This window comes from Salmo trutta, unplaced genomic scaffold (genome assembly GCF_901001165.1).
Source record: "Salmo trutta unplaced genomic scaffold, fSalTru1.1, whole genome shotgun sequence".
Classification (NCBI taxonomy): Eukaryota; Metazoa; Chordata; class Actinopteri; order Salmoniformes; family Salmonidae; genus Salmo; species Salmo trutta.
Genome location: NW_021822690.1, coordinates 354026 through 377794, shown reverse-complemented (window position 1 = coordinate 377794; position 23769 = coordinate 354026). Strand labels below are relative to the sequence as shown.

Genomic DNA, 23769 nt, shown 5'->3' with positions numbered 1-23769 from the left:
CTAATGAAGTACATTTCCATAATATCAGCTATCTTCCATAAACGTGGAACAAGGATTGAACCCATGTGCTTCAGTTTACTGAAACAGATGATTTAGCATATCTATTTCCTTCTTAGAATGTCAACATTATGGAAAGTGGGAGTTGTGGAAAAGATAATTTAACAACTAAATAAAATCAACAGAGAAGTTGGGGATTAACGTTGGACCGCATACATGTTAAGTACTGGATCTACCATAGAGATACATCCCCTTACTATAATAGCTGTCTTGCAATATTGATACACATTGCTTTTTCTGGAAAGTCCTCCAATAAGAGCACAAGTCCATGATATCAGATGTCTTTCATACAGGCACAGACGGGACTTGAACCCATGATCTTCGGTTTACGAGACCGACGCCTTACCACTTGGCCACCATGCCACTCTACTCTAGAAATTATACATCAACATTCTGGAAAGTAGTAGTTGTGCAAATGTGAATTTGGCACACAAATAAACTCAGTGGAGAATCTTGGGATTGAACCGAGGACCTCATACATATTTTGCATGCACTCCCCCTCTGAGCTTCCATCCCATTTCATTTGCAGATAAAATGCAATATCAATACAATGTACTTTTTATATACACCACTCCATTGAAACTACAATGAAATGATAGCAGCAATTCTTAAACCAGGTACAGACTGGGATCGAACCCATGAACTTCAGTTTTTGAAAATGACGCCATAAAAGTTGGCAACAATGCCACTTCTGTTCTATAAATGTACAAACAGGGATTGAACGCATGTTCTTCAGATTACAAGACCAATTATTTAGCACATCTCTGTTTCCTGCTTAAAATTTCAACATTCTGTTAAGTAGGAGTTGGGTCAATGTAATAATTTAAATGGAGAAGCTGGGGATTGAACCCAGGACCTCATACATGCAAAGCATGCGCTCTACCACTGAGCTACATCCCCTTCCTGGAAAAGAGTTTTGTTTTCTTTTTTTAAATTTTCTTTCATCTTTATTTAACCAGGTAAGCTAGTGGAGAACAAGTTCTCATTTAGAACTGCGACCTGGCCAAGATAAAGCAAAGCAGTGCGACACAAACAACAACACAGTGTTACAAATGGAATAAACAAGCGTACAGTCAATAACGCAATAGAAAAAAAAGTCTATATACAGTGTGTGCAAATGGCATGAGGAGGTAAGGCAATAAATAGGCCATAGTAGCGAAGTAATTACAATTTAGCAAATTAACACTGGAGTGATAGATGAGCAGATGATGATGTGCAAGTAGAAATTCTGGTGTGCAAAAGAGCAGAAAGTAAATAAAAACAATATGTGAATGAGGTAGGCAGATTGGGTGGGCTATTTACAGATGGGCTATGTACAGCTGCAGCGATCGGTTAGCTGCTCAGATAGCTGATGTTTAAAGTTAGTGAGGAAAATATAAGTCTCCAGCTTCAGCGATTTTTGCAATTCGTTCCAGTCATTGGCAGCAGAGAACTGGAAGGAAAGGCGGCCAAAGGAGGTGTTGGCTTTGGGGATGACCAGTGAGAAATACCTGCTGGAGCGTGTGCTACGGGTGGGTGTTGTTATCGTGACCAGTGAGCTGAGATAAGGCGGAGCTTTACCTAGCATAGACTTATAGATGACCTGGAGCCAGTGGGTCTGGTGACGAATAGGTAGCGAGGGCCAGCCGACTAGAGCATACAGGTCGCAGTGGTCATATCAATACAATTTACCTTTTCTTTACTCTGTTCTAATGAATGTACATTTCCATAATATCAGCTATCTTCCATAAACGTGGAACAAGGATTGAACCCATGTGCTTCAGTTTACAGAAACAGATGATTTAGCATATCTATTTCCTTCTTAGAATGTCAACATTCTGGAAAGTGGGAGTTGTGCAAAAGATAATTTAACAACTAAATACACTCAACAGAGAAGTTGGGGATTAACGTTGGACCGCATACATGTAAAGTACTGGCTCTACCATAGAGATACATCCCCTTACTATAATAGCTGTGTTGCAATATTGATACAACTTGCTTTTTCTGGAAAGTCCTCAAATAAAAGCACAGGTCCATGATATCAGATGTCCTAAATACAGGCACGGACAGGACTTGAACCCATTGTCTTTGGTTTACGAGACCGACGCCTTACCACTTGGCCACCATGCCACTCTACTCTACAAATTATACATCAACATTCTGGAAAGTAGTAGTTGTGTAAATGTGAATTTGGCACACAAATAAACTCAGTGGAGAATCTTGGGATTGAACCGAGTACCTCATACATATTTTGCATGCACTCCCCCTCTGAGCTTCCATCCCATTTCATTTGCAGATAAAATGCAATATCAATACAATGTACTTTTTATATACACCACTCCATTGAAACTACAATGAAATGATAGCAGCAATTCTTAAACCAGGTACAGACTGGGATCGAACCCATGAACTTCAGTTTTTGAAAATGACGCCATAAAAGTTGGCAAAAATGCCACTTCTGTTCTATAAATGTACAAACAGGGATTGAACGCATGTTCTTCAGATTACAAGACCAAATTACTTAGCACATCTCTGTTTCCTGCTTTGAATTTCAACATTCTGTAAAGTAGGAGTTGGGTCAATGCAATAATTTTAAATGGAGAAGCTGGGGATTGAACCCAGGTCCTCATACATGCAAAGCATGCGCTCTACCACTGAGCTACATCCCCTTAATGGGATACACCTTTTTTTTTCTTTTTTTACTTTATTTCACCTTTATTTAACCAGGTAAGCTAGTGGAGAACAAGTTCACATTTAGAACTGCGACCTGGCCAAGATAAAGCAAAGCAGTGCTACACAAACAACAACACAGTGTTACAAATGGAATAAACAAGCGTACAGTCAATAACACAATAGAAAAAAAGAAAGTCTATATACAGTGTGTGCAAATGGCATGAGGAGGTAAGGCAATAAATAGGCCATAGTAGCGAAGTAATTACAATTTAGCAAATTAACACTGGAGTGATAGTTGAGCTGATGATGATGTGCAAGTAGAAATACTGGTGTGCAAAAGAGCAGAAAGTAAATAAAAACAATATGTGGATGAGGTAGGTCGATTGGGTGGGATATTTACAGATGGGCTATGTACAGCTGCAGCGATCGGTTAGCTGCTCAGATAGCTGATGTTTAAAGTTATTGAGGGAAATATAAGTCTCCAGCTTCAGCGATTTTTGCAATTCGTTCCAGTCATTGGCAGCAGAGAACTGGAAGGAAAGGCGGCCAAAGGAGGTGTTGGCTTTGGGGATGACCAGTGAGATATACCTGCTGGAGCGTGTGCTACGGGTGGGTGTTGTTATCGTGACCAGTGAGCTGAGATAAGGCGGAGCTTTACCTAGCATAGACTTATAGATGACCTGGAGCCAGTGGGTCTGATGACGAATAGGTAGCGAGGGCCAGCCGACTAGAGAATACAGGTCGCAGTGGTCATATCAATACAATTTACCTTTTCTTTACACTGTTCTAATGAATGTACATTTCCATAATATCAGCTATCTTCCATAAACGTGGAACAAGGATTGAACCCATGTGCTTCAGTTTACAGAAAGAGATGATTTAGCATATCTATTTCCTTCTTAGAATGTCAACATTCTGGAATGTGGGAGTTGTGCAAAAGATAATTTAACAACTAAATACACTCAACAGAGAAGTTGGGGATTAACATTGGATCGCATACATGTAAAGTACTGGCTCTACCATAGAGATACATCCCCTTACTATAATAGCTGTGTTGCAATATTGATACAACTTGCTTTTTCTGCAAAGTCCTCCAATAAAAGCACAGGTCCATGATATCAGATGTCTTTCATACAGGCACGGATGGGACTTGAACCCATGATCTTCGGTTTACGAGATCGACGCCTTACCACTTGGCCACCATGCCAATCTACTCTACAAATTATACATCAACATTCTGGAAAGTAGTAGTTGTGTAAATGTGAATTTGGCACACAAATAAACTCAGTGGAGAATCTTGGGATTGAACCGAGGACCTCATACATATTTTGCATGCACTCCCCCTCTGAGCTTCCATCCCATTTCATTTGCAGATAAAATGCAATATCAATACAATGTACTTTTTATATACACCACTCCATTGAAACTACAATGAAATGATAGCAGCAATTCTTAAACCAGGTACAGACTGGGATCGAACCCATGAACTTCAGTTTTTGAAAATGACGCCATAAAAGTTGGCAACAATGCCACTTCTGTTCTATAAATGTACAAACAGGGATTGAACGCATGTTCTTCAGATTACAAGACCAAATTATTTAGCACATCTCTGTTTCCTGCTTAAAATTTCAACATTCTGTAAAGTAGGAGTTGGGTCAATGCAATAATTTTAAATGGAGAAGCTGGGGATTGAACCCAGGACCTCATACATGCGAAGCATGCGCTCTACCACTGAGCTACATCCCCTTTCTGTGAAAGATTAAAAAAAAATCTTATTTTATTTTATTTCACCATCATTTAACCAGGTAAGCCAGTGGAGAACAAGTTCTCATTGAGAACTGCAACCTGGCCAAGATAAAGCAAAGCAGTGCGACACAAACAACAACACAGTGTTACAAATGGAATAAACAAGCGTACAGTCAATAACACAATAGAAAAGAAGAAAGTCTATATACAGTGTGTTATTCACTGTATATATTTTATTCAGCACATCTCTGTTTCCTGCTTAAAATTTCAACATTTTGTAAAGTAGGAGTTGGGTCAATGCAATAATTTTAAATGGAGAAGCTGTGGATTGAACCCAGGACCTCATACATGCGAAGCATGCTCTCTACCACTTAGCTACATCACCTTTCTGGTAAAGGATTTTTTATTTTTTTATTTTATTTTATTTAATCTTTATTTAACCAGGTAAGCCAGTGGAGAACAAGTTCTCATTTAGAACTGCGACCTGGCCAAGATAAAGCAAAGCAGTGCGACACAAACAACAACACAGTGTTACAAATGGAATAAACAAGCGTACAGTCAATAACACAATAGAGAAAAAGAAAGTCTATATACAGTGTGTGCAAATGGCATGAGGAGGTACGACAATAAATGGGCCATAGTAGCGAAGTAATTACAATTTAGCAAATTAACACTGGAGTGATAGTTGAGCTGATGATGATGTGCAAGTAGAAATACTGGTGTGCAAAAGAGCAGAAAGTAAATAAAAACAATATGTGGATGAGGTAGGTAGATTGGGTGGGCTATTTACAGATGGGCTATGTACAGCTGCAGCGATCGGTTAGCTGCTCAGATAGCTGATGTTAAAAGTTAGTGAGGGAAATATAAGTCTCCAGCTTCAGCGATTTTTGCAATTCGTTCCAGTCATTGGCAGCAGAGAACTGGAAGGAAAGGCGTCCAAAGGAGGTGTTGGCTTTGGGGATGACCAGTGAGATATACCTGCTGGAGCGTGTGCTACGGGTGGGTGTTGTTATCGTGACCAGTGAGCTGAGATAAGGCGGAGCTTTACCTAGCATAGACTTATAGATGACCTGGAGCCAGTGGGTCTGGTGACGAATAGGTAGCGAGGGCCAGCCGACTAGAGCATTCAGGTTGCAGTGGTCATATCAATACAATTTACCTTTTCTTTACACTGTTCTAATGAAAGTACATTTCCATAATATCAGCTATCTTCCATAAACGTGGAACAAGGATTGAACCCATGTGCTTCAGTTTACTGAAACAGATGATTTAGCATATCTATTTCCTTCTTAGAATGTCAACATTATGGAAAGTGGGAGTTGTGGAAAAGATAATTTAACAACTAAATAAAATCAACAGAGAAGTTGGGGATTAACGTTGGACCGCATACATGTTAAGTACTGGATCTACCATAGAGATACATCCCCTTACTATAATAGCTGTCTTGCAATATTGATACACATTGCTTTTTCTGGAAAGTCCTCCAATAAGAGCACAAGTCCATGATATCAGATGTCTTTCATACAGGCACGGACGGGACTTGAACCCATGATCTTCGGTTTACGAGACCGACGCCTTACCACTTGGCCACCATGCCACTCTACTCTAGAAATTATACATCAACATTCTGGAAAGTAGTAGTTTTGCAAATGTGAATTTGGCACACAAATAAACTCAGTGTAGAATCTTGGGATTGAACCGAGGACCTCATACATATCTTGCATGCACTCCCCCTCTGAGCTTCCATCCCATTTCATTTGCAGATAAAATGCAATATCAATACAATGTACTTTTTATATACACCACTCCATTGAAACTACAATGAAATGATAGCAGCAATTCTTAAACCAGGTACAGACTGGGATCGAACCCATGAACTTCAGTTTTTGAAAATGACGCCATAAAAGTTGGCAACAATGCCACTTCTGTTCTATAAATGTACAAACAGGGATTGAACGCATGTTCTTCAGATTACAAGACCAAATTATTTAGCACATCTCTGTTTCCTGCTTAAAATTTCAACATTCTGTTAAGTAGGAGTTGGGTCAATGTAATAATTTTAAATGGAGAAGCTGGGGATTGAACCCAGGACCTCATACATGCAAAGCATGCGCTCTACCACTGAGCTACATCCCCTTCCTGGAAAAGAGTTTTGTTTTCTTTTTTTAAATTTTCTTTCATCTTTATTTAACCAGGTAAGCTAGTGGAGAACAAGTTCTCATTTAGAACTGCGACCTGGCCAAGATAAAGCAAAGCAGTGCGACACAAACAACAACACAGTGTTACAAATGGAATAAACAAGCGTACAGTCAATAACGCAATAGAAAAAAAAGTCTATATACAGTGTGTGCAAATGGCATGAGGAGGTACGGCAATAAATAGGCCAAAGTAGCGAAGTAATTACATTTTAGCAAATTAACACTGGAGTGATAGATGAGCAGATGATGATGTGCAAGTAGAAATTCTGGTGTGCAAAAGAGCAGAAAGTAAATAAAAACAATATGTGAATGAGGTAGGCAGATTGGGTGGGCTATTTACAGATGGGCTATGTACAGCTGCAGCGATCGGTTAGCTGCTCAGATAGCTGATGTTTAAAGTTAGTGAGGAAAATATAAGTCTCCAGCTTCAGCGATTTTTGCAATTCGTTCCAGTCATTGGCAGCAGAGAACTGGAAGGAAAGGCGGCCAAAGGAGGTGTTGGCTTTGGGGATGACCAGTGAGAAATACCTGCTGGAGCGTGTGCTACGGGTGGGTGTTGTTATCGTGACCAGTGAGCTGAGATAAGGCGGAGCTTTACCTAGCATAGACTTATAGATGACCTGGAGCCAGTGGGTCTGGTGACGAATAGGTAGCGAGGGCCAGCCGACTAGAGCATACAGGTCGCAGTGGTCATATCAATACAATTTACCTTTTCTTTACTCTGTTCTAATGAATGTACATTTCCATAATATCAGCTATCTTACATAAACGTGGAACAAGGATTGAACCCATGTGCTTCAGTTTACAGAAACAGATGATTTAGCATATCTATTTCCTTCTTAGAATGTCAACATTCTGGAAAGTGGGAGTTGTGCAAAAGATAATTTAACAACTAAATACACTCAACAGAGAAGTTGGGGATTAACGTTGGACCGCATACATGTAAAGTACTGGCTCTACCATAGAGATACATCCCCTTACTATAATAGCTGTGTTGCAATATTGATACAACTTGCTTTTTCTGGAAAGTCCTCAAATAAAAGCACAGGTCCATGATATCAGATGTCCTAAATACAGGCACGGACAGGACTTGAACCCATTGTCTTTGGTTTACGAGACCGACGCCTTACCACTTGGCCACCATGCCACTCTACTCTACAAATTATACATCAACATTCTGGAAAGTAGTAGTTGTGTAAATGTGAATTTGGCACACAAATAAACTCAGTGGAGAATCTAGGGATTGAACCGAGGACCTCATACATATTTTGCATGCACTCCCCCTCTGAGCTTCCATCCCATTTCATTTGCAGATAAAATGCAATATCAATACAATGTACTTTTTATATACACCCCTCCATTGAAACTACAATGAAATGATAGCAGCAATTCTTAAACCAGGTATATACTGGGATCGAACCCATGAACTTCAGTTTTTGAAAATGACGCCATAAAAGTTGACAACAATGCCTCTTCTGTTCTATAAATGTACAAACAGGGATTGAACGCATGTTCTTCAGATTACAAGACCAAATTATTTAGCACATCTCTGTTTCCTGCTTAAAATTTCAACATTCTGTAAAGTAGGAGTTGGGTCAATGCAATAATTTTAACTGGAGAAGCTGGGGATTGAACCCAGGACCTCATACATGCAAAGCATGCGCTCTACCACTGAGCTACATCCCCTTTCTGGCAAAGAAAAAAATGTTCCTTTTTTTAATTTTATTTCATCTTTATTTAACCAGGTAAGCTAGTGGAGAACAAGTTCTCATTTAGAACTGCGACCTGGCCAAGATAAAGCAAAGCAGTGCGACACAAACAACACAGTATTACAAATGGAATAAACAAGCCTACAGTCAATAACACAATAGAAAAAAAGAAAGTCTATATACAGTGTGTGCAAATGGCATGAGGAGGTAAGGCAATAAATAGGCCATAGTAGCAAAGTAATTACAATTTAGCAAATTAACACTGGTGTAATAGATGAGCAGATGATGATGTGCAAGTAGAAATACTGGTGTGCAAAAGAGCAGAAAGTAAATAAAAACAACATGGGGATGAGGTAGGTAGATTGAGTGGGCTATTTACAGATGGGCTATGTACAGCTGCAGCGATCGGTTAGCTGCTCAGATAGCTGATGTTTAAAGTTAGTGAGGGAAATATAAGTCTCCAGCTTCAGCGATTTTTGCAATTCGTTCCAGTCATTGGCAGCAGAGAACTGGAAGGAAAGGCGGCCAAAGGAGGTGTTGGCTTTGGGGATGACTAGTGAGAAATACCTGCTGGAGCGTGTGCTACGGGTGGGTGTTGTTATCGTGACCAGTGAGCTGAGATAAGGCGGAGCTTTACCTAGCATAGACTTATAGATGACCTGGAGCCAGTGAGTCTGGTGACGAATAGGTAGCGAGGGCCAGCCGACTAGAGCATACAGGTCGCAGTGGTCATATCAATACAATTTACCTTTTCTTTACACTGTTCTAATGAATGTACATTTCCATAATATCAGCTATCTTCCATAAACGTGGAACAAGGATTGAACCCATGTGCTTCAGTTTACAGAAACAGATGATTTAGCATATCTATTTCCTTCTTAGAATGTCAACATTCTGGAAAGTGGGAGTTGTGGAAAAGCTAATTTAACAACTAAATACACTCAACAGAGAAGTTGGGATTAACGTTGGACCGCATACATTTAAAGTACTGGCTCTACCATAGAGATACATCCCCTTACTATAATAGCTGTGTTGCAATATTGATACAACTTGCTTTTTCTGCAAAGTCCTCCAATAAAAGCACAGTTCCATGATATCAGATGTCTTTCATAAAGGCACGGACGGGACTTGAACCCATGATCCTCGGTTTATGAGACCGACACCTTACCACTTAGCCACCATACTCTACAAATTATAAATAAACATTCTGGAAAGTAGTAGTTGTGTAAATGTGAATTTGGCACACAAATAAACTCAGTGGAGAATCTTGGGATTGAACCGAGGACCTCATACATATTTTGCATGCACTCCCCCTCTGAGCTTCCATCCCATTTCATTTGCAGATAAAATGCAATATCAATACAATGTACTTTTTATATACACCACTCCATTGAAACTACAATGAAATGATAGCAGCAATTCTTAAACCAGGTACAGACTGGGATCGAACCCATGAACTTCAGTTTTTGAAAATGACGCCATAAAAGTTGGCAACAATGCCACTTCTGTTCTATAAATGTACAAACAGGGATTGAACGCATGTTCTTCAGATTACAAGACCAAATTATTTAGCACATCTCTGTTTCCTGCTTAAAATTTCAACATTCTGTAAAGTAGGAGTTGGGTCAATGCAATAATTTTAAATGGAGAAGCTGGGGATTGAACCCAGGACCTCATACATGCAAAGCATGCGCTCTACCACTGAGCTACATCCCCTTTCTGGGAAATAAAAAAATGTTTCTTTTTTAAAATTTTATTTCATCTTTATTTAACCAGGTAAGCTAGTGGAGAACAAGTTCTGATTTAGAACTTCGATCTGGCCAAGATAAAGCAAAGCAGTGCGACACAAACAACAACACAGTGTTACAAATGGAATAAACAAGCGTACAGTCAATAACACAATAGAAAAAAAAAGTCTATATACAGTGTGTGCAAATGGCATGAGGAGGTAAGGCAATAAATAGGCCATAGTAGCGAAGTAATTACAATTTAGCAAACTAACACTGGAGTGATAGATGAGTAGATGATGATGTGCAAGTAGAAATACTGGTGTGCAAAAGAGCAGAAAGTAAATAAAAACAATATGTGGATGAGGTAGGTCGATTGGGTGGGCTATTTACAGATGGGCTATGTACAGCTGCAGCGATCGGTTAGCTGCTCAGATAGCTGATGTTTAAAGTTAGTGAGGGAAATATAAGTCTCCAGCTTCAGCGATTTTTGCAATTCGTTCCAGTCATTGGCAGCAGAGAACTGGAAGGAAAGGCGGCCAAAGGAGGTGTTGGCTTTGGGGATGACCAGTGAGATATACCTGCTGGAGCGCGTGCTACGGGTCGGTGTTGTTATCGTGACCAGTGAGCTGAGATAAGGCGGAGCTTTACCTAGCATAGACTTATAGATGACCTGGAGCCAGTGGGTCTGGTGACGAATAGGTAGCGAGGGCCAGCCGACTAGAGCATACAGGTCGCAGTGGTCATATCAATACAATTTACATTTCTTTACACTGTTCTAATGAATGTACATTTCCATAATATCAGCTATCTTCCATAAACGTGGAACAAGGATTGAACCCATGTGCTTCAGTTTACAGAAACAGATGATTTAGCATATCTATTTCCTTCTTAGAATGTCAACATTCTGGAAAGTGGGAGTTGTGCAAAAGATAATTTAACAACTAAATACAATCAAGAGAGATGTTGGGATTAACATTGGACCGCATACATGTAAAGTACTGGATCTACCATAGAGATACATCCCCTTACTATAATAGCTGTGTTGCAATATTGATACACCTTGCTTTTTCTGGAAAGTCCTCCAATAAGAGCACAGGTCCATGATATCAGATTTCATTCATACAGGCACAGAGAGGGCTTGAAACCATGATCTTCGGTTTACGAGACCGACGCCTTACCACTTGGCCACCATGCCACTCTACTCTACGAATTATACATCAACATTCTGGAAAGTAGTACTTGTGTAAATGTGAATTTGGCACACAAATAAACTCAGTGGAGAATCTAGGGATTGAACCGAGGACCTCATACATATTTTGCATGCCCTCCCCCTCTGAGCTTCCATCCCATTTCATTTGCAGATAAAATGCAATATTGATACAATGTACTTTTTATATACACCACTCCATTGAAACTACAATGAAATGATAGCAGCAATTCTTAAACCAGGTACAGACTGGGATCGAACCCATGAACTTCAGCTTTTTGAAAATGACGCCATAAAAGTTGGCAACAATGCCACTTCTGTTCTATAAATGTACAAACAGGGATTGAACGCATGTTCTTCAGATTACAAGACCAAATTATTTAGCACATCTCTGTTTCCTGCTTAAAATTTCAACATTCTGTAAAGTAGGAGTTGGGTCAATGCAATAATTTTAAATGGAGAAGCTGGGGATTGAACCCAGGACCTCATACATGCAAAGCATGCGCTCTACCACTGAGCTACATCCCCTTTCTGGTAAACAAAAAATGTTTCTTTTTTTTATTTTATTTCATCTTAATTTAACCAGGTCAGCTAGTGGAGAACAAGTTCTCATTTACAACTGCGAGCTGGCCAAGATAAAGCAAAGCAGTGCGACACAAACAACAACATAGAGTTACAAATGGAATAAACAAGCGTACAGTCAATAACACAATAGAAAAAAAGAAAGTCTATATACAGTGTGTGCAAATGGCATGAGGAGGTAAGGCAATAAATAGGCCATAGTAGCGAAGTAATTACAATTTAGCAAATTAACACTGGAGTGATAGTTGATCTGATGATGATGTGCAAGTAGAAATACTGGTGTGCAAAAGAGCAGAAAGTAAATAAAAACAATATGTGGATGAGGTAGGTCGATTGGGTGGGCTATTTACAGATGGGCTATGTACAGCTGCAGCGATCGGTTAGCTGCTCAGATAGCTGATGTTTAAAGTTATTGAGGGAAATATAAGTCTCCAGCTTCAGCGATTTTTGCAATTCGTTCCAGTCATTGGCAGCAGAGAACTGGAAGGAAAGGCGGCCAAAAGAGGTGTTGGCTTTGGGGATGACCAGTGAGATATACCTGCTCTAGCGCGTGCTACGGGTCGGTGTTGTTATAGTGACCAGTGAGCTGAGATAAGGCGGAGCTTTACCTAGCATAGACTTATAGATGACCTGGAGCCAGTGGGTCTGGTGACGAATAGGTAGCGAGTGCCAGCCGACTAGAGCATACAGGTCGCAGTGGTCATATCAATACAATTTACCTTTTCTTTACACTGTTCTAATGAATGTACATTTCCATAATATCAGCTATCTTCCATAAACGTGGAACAAGGATTGAACCAATGTGCTTCAGTTTACAGAAACAGATGATTTAGCATATCTATTTCCTTCTTAGAATGTCAACATTCTGGAAAGTGGGAGTTGTGCAAAAGATAATTTAACAACTAAATACAATCAACAGAGAAGTTGGGGATTAACGTTGGACCGCATACATGTAAAGTACTGGCTCTACCATAGAGATACATCCCCTTACTATAATAGCTGTGTTGCAATATTGATACAACTTGCTTTTTTTGCAAAGTCCTCCAATAAAAGCACAGGTCCATGATATCAGATGTCTTTCATACAGGTACGGACGGGATTTGAACCCATAATCTTCAGTTTACGAGACCGACGCCTTAACACTTGGCCACCATGCCACTCTACTCTACAAATTATACATCAACATTCTGGAAAGTAGTAGTTGTGTAAATGTGAATTTGGCACACAAATAAACTCAGTGGAGAATCTTCGGATTGGGTTAACATTTCCCCTTTTCCTTGAATGTCTCAGCTTGTCCTATTCAAACACATTTATAGAATTAGTATGATAATCACTCAGTTATATATTGGGTGGTGGTGCTGGGTGCTGGGTGGTGGTGCTGAGTGGTGGGTGGTGGGTTGTTGGTACTGAGTGGTGGGTGGTGGGTGGTTGGTACTGAGTGGTGGGTGGTGGGTGGTTGGTACTGAGTGGTGGGTGGTGGGTGGTGGTGCTGGGTGGTGGGTGGTGGGTGGTTGGTACTGAGTGGTTGGTGGTGGGTGGTTGGTACTGAGTGGTGGGTGGTGGGTGGTGGTGCTGGGTGGTGGGTGGTGGGTGGTGGGTGGTGGTGCTGGGTGGTGGGTGGTGGGTGGTGGGTGGTTGGTTGGTACTGAGTGGTGGGTGGTGGTGCTGGGTGGAGGGTGGTGGGTGCTGAGGGTGCTGGGTGGTGGTGCTGGGTGGTAGGTGGTGGGTGGTGGTGCTGGGTGGATGGTGGTGGGTTATGGGTGCTTGGTGGTGGGTTATGGATGCTGGGTTGTGGGTGGTGGGTTGTGGGTGCTGGGTGGTGTGTACTGGGTGGTGCTGGGTGGTGGGTGGTGGGTGGTGCTGGGTGGTGGGTATGGAGGGTGCTGGGTATTGAGGGTTCTGAGGGTACTGAGTGTGCTGGTTAGTGGGTGCCTGGTGCTGGTTAGTGGGTGCTGGGTGTTGGGTGCTGGGTGTTGGGTGCTGGGTGTTGGGTGTTGGTTGCTGGGTGCTGGGGTACTGGGTGCTGGGGTCCTGGGTAGTGGGTGCGGGGTGGTGGGTGCTTGGTGGTGGGTGCTGGGTGGTGGGTTATGGGTGCTTGGTGGTGGGTTATGGATGCTGGGTTGTGGGTGGTGGGTTGTGGGTGCTGGGTGGTGTGTACTGGGTGGTGCTGGGTGGTGGGTGGTGGGTGGTGCTGGGTGGTGGGTGGTGGGTGCTTGGTGGTGGATGGTGGGTGCTGGGTACTGGGTGCTGGGTTCTGGATGGTGGGTAGTGGGTTGTGGTGCTGGTTCGTGTGTGCTGGTTGCTGGGTCCTGGGTGGTTGGTACTGAGTGGTGGGTGCTGGGTGGTGGTGCTGGGTGGTAGGTGGTACTGAGTGGTGGGTGCTGGGTGGTGGTGCTGGGTGGTAGGTGGTGGGTGGTGGTGCTGGGTGGTGGGTGGTGGGTGGTGGTGCTGGGTGGTGGGTGGTGGTGCTGGATGGTGGGTGGTGGGTGGTGGTGCTGGGTGGTGGTGCTGGGTGGTGGGTGGTGGGTGGTGGTGCTGAGTGGTGGGTGGTGGTGGTGGGTGGTGGTGCTGGGTGGTGGGTGGTTGGTACTGAGTGGTGGGTGGTGGGTGGTTGGTACTGAGTGGTGGGTGGTGGGTGGTGGGTACTGAGTGGTGGGTGGTGGGTGGTGGGTGGTTGGTTGGTACTGAGTGGTGGGTGGTGGGTGGTGGTGCTGGGTGTAGGGTGGTGGGTGTTGAGAGTGGTGCTGGGTGGTGGGTGGTGGTACTGAGTGGTACTGAGTGGTGGGTGGTGGGTACTGAGTGGTGGGTGGTGGGGCTGGGTGGAGTGTGGTGGGTGCTGAGGGTGCTGGGTGGTGGGTGCTTGGTGGTGGGTGGTGAGGGTGCTGGGTATTGAGGGTTCTGAGGGTACTGAGTGTGCTTGGTGGTAGGTGTAGGGGTTGAGTGGAGGGTGGTGGGTGGTGGGTGGTGGGTTGTGGTGCTGGTTAGTGGGTGCCTGGTGCTGGGTAGTGGGTGTTGGGTGCTGGGTCTTGGGTGCTGGGTGTTGGGTTTTGGTGTTGGGTGCTGGGTGTTGGGTGCTGGTTGCTGGGGTGCTGGGTGCTGGGGTGCTGGGCAGTGGGTGCGGGGTGCTTGGTGGTGGGTTGTGGGTGCTTGGTGGTGGGTTATGGGTGCTGGGTGGTGGGTTGTGGGTGCTGGGTGCTGGGTTGTGGGTGCTTGGTGGTGGGTGCTTGGTGGTGGGTGCTGGGTTGTGGGTGCTGGGTGCTTGGTTGTGGGTGCTTGGTGGTGGGTTGTGGGTGCTTGGTGGTGGGTGCTGGGTTGTGGGTGCTGGGTTGTGGGTGCTTGGTGGTGGGTTGTGGGTGCTTGGTGGTGGGTTGTGGGTGCTGGGTGGTGGGTTGTGGGTGCTTGGTTGGGTGCTGGGTGGTGGGTTGTGGGTGCTTGGTGGTGGGTGCTGGGTGGTGGGTGCTTGGTGGTGGGTGCTTGGTGGTGGGTGGTGGGTGCTGGGTGGTGGGTGCTGGGTGGTGGGTGCTGGGTGGTGGGTTGTGGGTGCTGGGTGGTGAGTACTGGGTTGTGGTGCTGGGTCCTGGGGGTGCTGGGTAATGAGTCCACTAGGGCCCTCTCAGTCATCCGTCTCCACTAGGGCCCTCTCAGCCAGCCGTCTCCACTAGGGCCCTCTCAGCCAGCCGTCTCCACTAGGACCCTCTCAGCCAGCCGTCTCCACTAGGGCCCTCTCAGTCATCCGTCTCCTCTAGGGCCCTCTCAGCCAGCCATCTCCACTAGGGCCCTCTCAGCCAGCCGTCTCCACTAGGGCCCTCTCAGCCAGCCGTCTCCACTAGGGCCCTCTCTCTTCAGTCGTCTCCACTAGGGCCCTCTCAGCCAGCCGTCTCCACTAGGGCCCTCCCTCTTCAGCCGTCTCCACTAGGGCCCTCCCTCTTCAGTCGTCTCCACTAGGGCCCTCTCAGCCAGTCGTCTCCACTAGGGCCCTCCCTCTTCAGCCGTCTCCACTAGGGCCCTCTCTCTTCAGTCGTCTCCACTAGGGCCCTCTCAGCCAGCCATCTCCACTAGGACCCTCTCAGCCAGCCATCTCCACTAGAGCCCTCTCTCTTCAGCCGTCTCAACTAGGGCCCTCTCAGCCAGCCGTCTCCACTAGGGCCCTCTCAGCCAGCCGTCTCAACTAGGGCCCTCTCAGCCAGCCATCTCCACTAGGGCCCTCTCAGCCAGCCATCTCCACTAGGGCCCTCTCAGCCAGCCGTCTCCACTAGGGCCCTCTCAGCCAGCCATCTCCACTAGGGCCCTCTCAGCCAGCCGTCTCAACTAGGGCCCTCTCAGCCAGTCGTCCCCTCTAGGGCCCTCTCAGCCAGCCGTCTCCACTAGGGCCCTCTCTCTTCAGCCATCTCCACTAGGGCCCTCTCAGTCAGCCGTCTCCACTAGGGCCCTCTCAGCCAGTCGTCTCCACTAGGGCCCTCTCAGCCAGCCGTCTCCACTAGGGCCCTCTCAGCCAGCCGTCTCCACTAGGGCCCTCTCAGCCAGCCGTCCCCACTAGGACCCTCTCAGCCAGTCGTCTCCACTAGGGCCCTCTCAGCCAGCCGTCTCCACTAGGGCCCTCTCAGCCAGTCGTCTCCACTAGGGCCCTCTCAGCCCTAGTGTTTTTTTAGACCCCAGGGTTTTTTAATCAACCACATAACAAATATGTCCCCTTTTGTGGATGGGGGGGAGTCTTTTAATCAACCACAAGGCTACATTGGTCCAAACTGTCTCATATGTACTTCTCCACACTCTCCTCTTCTCCCCCTCTCCTGATTTCATTCTCCCTCCCCTTTACATCATATGTATTAGAAGCAGGGAGGGAGGGAGGGAGGGAGGGAGGGAGGGAGGGAGAGTAATGGTCAGAACCAGAGAGAGGGGAGGGAAGGTGACGGACAAGATGGAGGAAGGGGTTAGAGCGAGAATATCATTTTATCACTGACTTTTCCTCTCTTGTCCCAGCCCAGCCTGACCCTGACATATAGCATCAGACCTGTTGAGTTGACTTGGGTAACAGACCTCTAGCTTCTACACCACATCCCCCCCCCCCCCTTCTCCTGCTCTAATATGAGATCTGATCAATACTCATTTTGGGTGCTGGTACTGTTTATATTTAGGTGCTGGAACATTAAGCCAATATTCTATAAGAGGTGAACTCAAGCTGTAGAAAGTTAGAAGTGATATTATAGCACACACTGTGTGAAAGGTTGCTGCTCTGTCAGCAGTTTCCTGTGGAGTTTTTCAGTTTGCTGTAGTGTGTTCAACCACTGATCTAAGATAAGTTGCTGAGAAGTTTATCTCACATCAAAGTCCTAATGAACTAATTACATAGAGGTCATATAGCCTAGCAGTATTTCCCACTCTTCAGTCCACTCTCCAAGACAGTAGGCTGGTATATCTCAGTGGAGCCCCAGTTAGAGACAGATATGATACCTGCAGTGATATTGATTATCCTGTTATGGAGAACAGGTAGGATGCTGTTATACTGATATACACTTGTGACAGTTACTGAGATATGTTTTGATATTTTAAGATATATGATAATTTGCAGGGGTAGTAAAAGAACATGAAACTGGAAGCAGACAGGAGAAATCTGTCTCAAAGAAGGACAATGATGTGATCACCTGTAAATGTACTTTACTGTAGCCTAACTGTCCATCTGGGGACAGGCACTAATGTCAGTTAAGTTGTGATGGTGTCATGCATCTGACTGTTGTATATTCAGCGTGTCAATGACTGATTGTATATGTCTCTATGTAAATGAATGAGAATGATGTATTATATTTAATATTGGTGTTATGTTAAAGCAGGAGAAGGGAGGGGTGTAGATGCTAGAGGTCTGTTACCTGAGTCAAGATCAACAGGTCCAACACAATATGTCAGGAAGAGAGAGAGAGATTGAGGGCGGGGAGAGAAAGACTTGGGGGAAGAGCGGGAGAGAGAACAGAGGGGGAGAGAGAGAGAGAGAGAGAGAGAGAGAGATGTCAACAGAGAGAGGGGGAGAAAGAGAGAGAGAGAGAGAGAGAGAGAGAGATGTCAACAGAGAGAGGGAGGGAGAGAGAGAGAGAGGGAGAGAGAGAGATGTCAACAGAGAGAGGGGCTGACAGACTAACATGCAGTCAACTGAATATCTTTTCATTACTGACTTCTCACCAGTGACGTCATCACGACCAGTAACCTTTTCCCACTCTTGGTCCGGCTCGGCTTGACTCCGACCTCTGAAATTAATGATTTTAAAAAAAACAGACGAAATCAAATGTATTAAATTAGATATAAACTCATTGGCTAAGAGAGTTACACATTTCCATTGAAGGGGAATGTACACTACCTGACCAAAAGTATGTGGACACCTGCTCATCTAACATCTCATTTCAAAATCATTGGCATTAATATGGAGTGGGTCCCCCGTTTGCTGCTATAACAGCCTCCACTCTTCTGGGAAGGCTTTCCACTAGATGTTGGAACATTGCTGCTATAACAGCCTCCTCTCTTCTGGGAAGGCTTTCCACTAGATGTTGGAACATTGCTGCAGGTGTCACGCCCTGGCCATAGAGTTTTTATTCTCTATTTTGGGTTAGGCCAGCTTGTGACTAGGGTGGGCATTCTATGTCCTTTTTTCTATGTTTTGATATTTCTTTGTTTTAGCCGGGTATGGTTCTCAATCAGGGACAGCTGTCTGTCGTTGTCTCTGATTGGGAGCCATACTTGGGTAGCTTTTTCCCACAGGGTTGTTGTGGGTAGTTATTTTCTGTTTTGTACATTGTGACCTGACATAACTGTTGGCTTTCGTTTGTTTCTTTTGTTAAAGTGTTTCTTATCATTAAATAGTATAATGAACACTCACCTGCGTCGTCAAAGCTGCGCTTTGGTCCCCTTCTTCAACAGACGATCGTTAAAGCAGGGACTTGCTTCCATTCAGCCACAAGAGCATTAGTGAGCTTGGGCGATTAGGCCTGGCTCGCAGTCTGCATTTCAAATCATCCCAATGGTGTTTGATGGGGGTTGAGGTTAGCGCTCTGTGCAGGCCAGTCAAGTTCTTCCACACCGATCTCGACAAACCAATTCTGTTTGGACCTCGCTTTTGCACGGGGAAATTGTCATGCGGAAACAGGAAAGGACCTTCCCAAACTGTTGCCACACAGTTGGAAGCACAAGATTGTCTAGTATGGCAATGTATGCTGTAGCAATTAGATTTCCCCTTCAATGAAACTAAGGGGCATAGCCCAAACTATGAAAAACAGCGTCAGACCAATATTCCTCCTCCACCAAACCTTACAGTTGGCATTAAGCATTCGGCAGGTTGTGTTCTCCTGTTATCCGAGCTTTACACCACTCCAGCTGACGCTTGGCATTGACCATGGTGATCTTAGGCTTGTGTGCGGCTGCTTTGCCATGGAAAACCATTTCATGAAGCTCCCGACGAACAGTTCTTGTGCTGAAGTTGCTTCCAGAGGCAGTTTGGAACTCGGTAGTGAGGGTTGCGACCGAGGACAGACCATTTTTGACGCACTACGTGATTCAGCACTCGGAGGTCCCGTTCTGTGAGCTTGTGAGGCCTACCACTTCACGGTTGAGCCGTTGTTGCTCCTAGATGTTTCCACTTCACAATAACAGCACTTACAGTTGACCGGGGGCAGCTCTAGTAGGGCAGAACTTTGACAAACTGACTTGTTGGAAAGGTGGCATCCTGTGATGGTGCCTTGTTGAAAGTCACTGAGCTCTTCAGTAAGGCCATTCTACAACCAATATTGCATGGCTGTGTGCTTGATTTCATCCACCTGTCAAGAACGGGTTTGGCTGAAATAAAATCCACTAATTTTGAAGGGGTGTCCACATACCTTTGTATATATAGTGTGGGAACACATGGGTGTTGTTGCACCATACCAATGATAAGCCTGTCTTCCCCATCACATCATGAAAGGTCATGTTGATGTTCATTTAATCTCTGTCTCTCTCTTCCTCTGTCTCATCCCTTTCTCCTTTGTATCTCTCTCTCTCTCTCTTTCTCTCTCTCTCTCTCTGTCTCTCTCTCTCTCTCTTTCCCTCTCTTTCTCTCTGTCTCTTTCCCTCTCTTTCTCCTCAGATCTCCAGGCTCAAAGTGTCAGTCCACCAGGTAGGTATAAGAGTATAAATCTACAGAGATTATAGCAGTTCAAAATTCGTCAACTTTATTATCCAACACATGGAGAAATTCATGTGTCCATACAAATCATTCTAAAACCCCAATAACAAGTACTGTTGTATGGAACTTTTAATACTTGTCAACCACAAAGCACTACTGCTGTTAGAATAACAGAATCACTGTCATCATCTGTCCTCACCACTGTGTTTTCCTCTCTGCTGTTTTACAGCTGAACTCTCAGTCAGACTGGTGAATGGGTCCACTTCCTGTTCTGGGAGAGTGGAAGTTTTCTATGAAGGAGAGTGGTCAGGTCTATGTTTTTGGTGGCAGAGCATGAGAGAGGTTAAAGTTGTGTGTAGACAGCTGGACTGTGGGAATCCTGTAGCTGAATCAAGTGGACCTCTGATTGAAGATGGAAGAGGAGTCACACTATTTAGTTGCAAGGGAAATGAGTCTTCTATTAGAGAGTGTGTCATCATAAAAGGCATACCTGGTATCTTAGTAGGAGTACTTCCTGGTGACTGTGAAGGTGAATATTATCATCATGTGACCTGTTCAGGTAAGAGACTGGTCATATTGAGAGATTTATTTCTACATTATACAATATTACCATGTATCATGTTTTATGTGTTTTTTATTTCATTTAAATAGAGGGAGAGATGTTAGATGTATTTAAACATTATATTTGTATTTAGTCCTTGACAGTGTCATCAACAAAACTGATTGAATGTTCAAGCAAGTCTTTTTCTCCAGAGTCTGTGAGGCTTGTGGACGGAGCTGGTCTCTGCTCTGGGAGAGTGGAGGTGAAGTCCAATCAGTCCTGGGCATCAGTATGTGAAGCTGACTTTGACCGGCAGGATGCAGAGGTAGTCTGTAGGGAGCTTGGCTGTGAGGCTCCTGCAGCTCTACAGGTGGGGCTCTATGGAGAAGGTGAGGGTCAGACCTGGGATAAAGAGTTCCAGTGTAAAGGCAAAGAGTCCCTTCTCCTGGACTGTGACACCTCAGACAGAAAACACAACACCTGCCTACCTGGTAATGCTGTTGGACTCACCTGCTCAGGTAAGCAACAGTTTGTCAATCAATCAACATTGTTTCTCACCTGGAGTGAAGAATATGAGAGACAATATAGGTGTGTTTTAGTGAGAAAATAGTAAGATTACTGTCTCTCTCTTTTCTTTTCTCAGAGCCTGATGATGTGAGGCTGGTGAGAGGAGGCAGTCGCTGTGCTGGTGGAGTGGAGCGGTACGACCAGGGAGAGTGGAGGACTGTGGGAGCTGAGGACTGGGACCAGGAGGATGTAGCTGCAGTAGTGTGTAGACAGCTGGGTTGTGGCTCCACTGTTTCAGTTCTTCCTGGAAACACCACTAGAGGGTTTGGAGTTCATTGTGATGGTCCTGAGACTGTACTGAGGGAGTGTAGAAGAAGATATGATCTCTATCCTGGACTCACAGCGATCTGCTCAAGTAATAACAAGATTTTATAATTACATTCAACTGATTTCCTTCATTCATACAACTTCCTCTGTCACATGTCATGTTATTGTCATATCTAAATGAGGGAAAGTAGTTGAGGAGCTACGTTTTCTTTTTCTCTCCTCTTGTTCCAGATGTCCTGCTTAAGCCTGATATCAACATATGTTGTCTCAGTGACTGTAGGCCCACTACTCATGTTGCCCTGTGAGGGAGGGTGGCTAGCACTGTTACATGCTGATGTTATTGTCATATCTATAGGAAACTAGTTGAAGAGGCTTGTTCTTGTTCTCTTTTATTGTTCACAGATCTCCTGGTCCAGCCTGATATCTCCCTGACTGACTCAATGGGAGGGGTCTCCGGGGGCCACAAGGGGCCCGAGGTGTTCAGGGGCTACAGCTTCACCATCACCTGCTCCACTCAGCCACAGTACCCAGGAGGCTCCTTCTTCCTCACGTTCACCTGCTCCAACAGAACCCAGACCCAGCCAGCTGTCAATCACTCTGCTGCCTTCCTCTTCCCTGCTGCAGATGACTCCCATCAAGGGAACTACAGCTGTGTTTATGACAATTATGTTTTCTCTCATAACTTCTCCTCTGAGAGAGAGCTCCTCTCCCTCACCGTCACAGGTAACTGAACATGAACCAGACTTGTAACTTTGTCATTGACAGATTTCCCACAGATCTATCTGATGATGATGATCAGTCCCCTTCATCAAAGGTGTTTTCTGTTTTTGCAGCCTCTCCTCTGCCAGCCTTCATCATCAGACATGTTGTAGTGCTGCTGATCCTACTGACAGCCATCACCACCTCCTACCTGTACTACAAGGTAAAGACATTCAGACAGACAGAGACAGAGAGAGAGAGAGAGAGAGAGAGAGACAGAGAGAGAGAGAGACAGAGAGACAGAGAGAGAGAGAGAGAGAGAGAGAGAGAGATGACTGTTGGTGCTGTGTCTCCCTAGCCCACCAGGAGGCAGAAGAGAGTGAACAGGGTGAGCAGCATGGATCTTTATGTCAATGGAGACGGTCTCTCTGAGCTCCAGAGCTGAAGCCGGCCCGGGAGAAGAGAGAGCAGCCCAGGGGACTAAATAGAATGAAGCTGACCCTACATGCTGATCTTAGGTCAGTTTTGTGTTTAAAATGTGGTGACAAACCTTAAGTGCTTCTAATTTAATAATATTTGTATTATTTTATTATTAATAATAATTTTAATAACAAGTTCAGAATTAGTTTATCTTTCTAGAACCTTGGAAGAAATCTAAAAGGAGTGATTGCAACCAGCATTATTCTGTTTAGTTTGGTTTTTACCACCAGGGAAACATGGGGTTCTGGGAAACATGGGGTTCTGGGTAACATGGAGTTCTGGGTAACATGGGGTTCTGGGTAACATGGGGTTCTGGGTAACATGGGGTTCTGGGTAACATGGGGTTCTGGGTAATATGGGGTTCTGGGTAACATGGGGGTTCTGGGTAACATGGGGGTTCTGGGTAACATGGGGTTCTGGGTAACATGGGGTTCTGGGTAACATGGGGTTCTGGGTAACATGGGGTTTTGATTATTTTTAAGCGATTAGCTCAATTACGTCTGTTTAGTGTCCAGAATGTATTGCTATTTGCTTTTGTCTTCATGTGTTTATCTTATTTAGTGTCTCTTAGATTCTTTATCTTATTTAGTGTCTCTTAGATTCTTTATCTTATTTAGTGTCTCTTAGATTCTTTATCTTATTTAGTGTCTCTTAGATTCTTTGTCTTGAAGTGTTTCCATTATTAATCCATGTATTATTATAATCATCTGTTCATTCTTTTGTATTTTGAATCATGTTTTGATGAAGGGGTCCTCTTTAACTGAAGTAATTTTGGTTTGTTGTTGTTTACCTCTCATGATGTTGTTGATTATGAATGTTATGATATTGATTATTGATTATTAATTATGATGTAGATTATTGATTATGATGTTGCTCTTTAAACTGCCATGTGATCAACTGAATTCTTTTTAATAAAATGACATGCTGTCAGTATTGTGTGATTCCCCTCTTGGACAGACTACAACATACAGTATGAATTAACTGGTCGTACATTTGGCAGGAGGTTAGGAAGTGCAGCTCAGTTTCCACCTCATGTTGTGGGCAGTGTTGCACACACATTAACTAGAAGATCGGGAACAAGTTCTCATTTAGAACTGCGACCTGGCCAAGATAAAGCAAAGCAGTGCGACACAAACAACAACACAGTGTTACAAATGGAATAAACAAGCGTACAGTCAATAACACAATAGAAAA

At 44.3% G+C, this 23769-nt stretch overlaps 2 protein-coding genes and 10 non-coding genes across 12 annotated transcripts; 1 reads left to right on the top strand and 11 right to left on the bottom strand.

Moving 5' to 3' along the window:
* Positions 1-348: 348 nt before the first annotated feature.
* On the bottom strand, positions 349-420 carry trnat-cgu (transfer RNA threonine (anticodon CGU)). Its single transcript has one exon. It is a non-coding gene; the product is annotated as a tRNA-Thr (tRNA).
* Positions 421-885: 465 nt separating this feature from the next.
* Positions 886-957, bottom strand: trnaa-ugc (transfer RNA alanine (anticodon UGC)). Its single transcript has one exon. It is a non-coding gene; the product is annotated as a tRNA-Ala (tRNA).
* Positions 958-2633: 1676 nt separating this feature from the next.
* On the bottom strand, positions 2634-2705 carry trnaa-ugc (transfer RNA alanine (anticodon UGC)). The gene has a single exon. It is a non-coding gene; the product is annotated as a tRNA-Ala (tRNA).
* A 1139-nt stretch (positions 2706-3844) lies between these two features.
* On the bottom strand, positions 3845-3916 carry trnat-cgu (transfer RNA threonine (anticodon CGU)). The gene has a single exon. It is a non-coding gene; the product is annotated as a tRNA-Thr (tRNA).
* A 467-nt stretch (positions 3917-4383) lies between these two features.
* trnaa-cgc (transfer RNA alanine (anticodon CGC)) lies at positions 4384-4455 on the bottom strand. The gene has a single exon. It is a non-coding gene; the product is annotated as a tRNA-Ala (tRNA).
* A 1525-nt stretch (positions 4456-5980) lies between these two features.
* trnat-cgu (transfer RNA threonine (anticodon CGU)) lies at positions 5981-6052 on the bottom strand. Its single transcript has one exon. It is a non-coding gene; the product is annotated as a tRNA-Thr (tRNA).
* A 467-nt stretch (positions 6053-6519) lies between these two features.
* trnaa-ugc (transfer RNA alanine (anticodon UGC)) lies at positions 6520-6591 on the bottom strand. Its single transcript has one exon. It is a non-coding gene; the product is annotated as a tRNA-Ala (tRNA).
* Positions 6592-8267: 1676 nt separating this feature from the next.
* On the bottom strand, positions 8268-8339 carry trnaa-ugc (transfer RNA alanine (anticodon UGC)). The gene has a single exon. It is a non-coding gene; the product is annotated as a tRNA-Ala (tRNA).
* Positions 8340-10006: 1667 nt separating this feature from the next.
* trnaa-ugc (transfer RNA alanine (anticodon UGC)) lies at positions 10007-10078 on the bottom strand. The gene has a single exon. It is a non-coding gene; the product is annotated as a tRNA-Ala (tRNA).
* A 1677-nt stretch (positions 10079-11755) lies between these two features.
* trnaa-ugc (transfer RNA alanine (anticodon UGC)) lies at positions 11756-11827 on the bottom strand. The gene has a single exon. It is a non-coding gene; the product is annotated as a tRNA-Ala (tRNA).
* A 1996-nt stretch (positions 11828-13823) lies between these two features.
* On the bottom strand, positions 13824-15502 carry LOC115183514 (extensin-like). The gene is made up of 2 exons (XM_029744726.1): positions 14647-15502; positions 13824-14302 (listed from the first exon to the last, which is right to left on the bottom strand). The coding sequence occupies exons 1-2, from the start codon at positions 15500-15502 to the stop codon at positions 13824-13826; spliced, it is 1335 nt and encodes a 444-aa protein (XP_029600586.1).
* A 4475-nt stretch (positions 15503-19977) lies between these two features.
* LOC115183509 (deleted in malignant brain tumors 1 protein-like) lies at positions 19978-22553 on the top strand. Its single transcript, XM_029744721.1, has 7 exons — positions 19978-20012; positions 20251-20580; positions 20775-21080; positions 21206-21484; positions 21799-22119; positions 22230-22318; positions 22454-22553. Exons 2-7 carry the CDS (start codon positions 20355-20357, stop codon positions 22538-22540), a joined length of 1308 nt encoding a protein of 435 aa, XP_029600581.1. The 5' UTR covers positions 19978-20012; positions 20251-20354; the 3' UTR covers positions 22541-22553.
* Positions 22554-23769: the final 1216 nt, after the last annotated feature.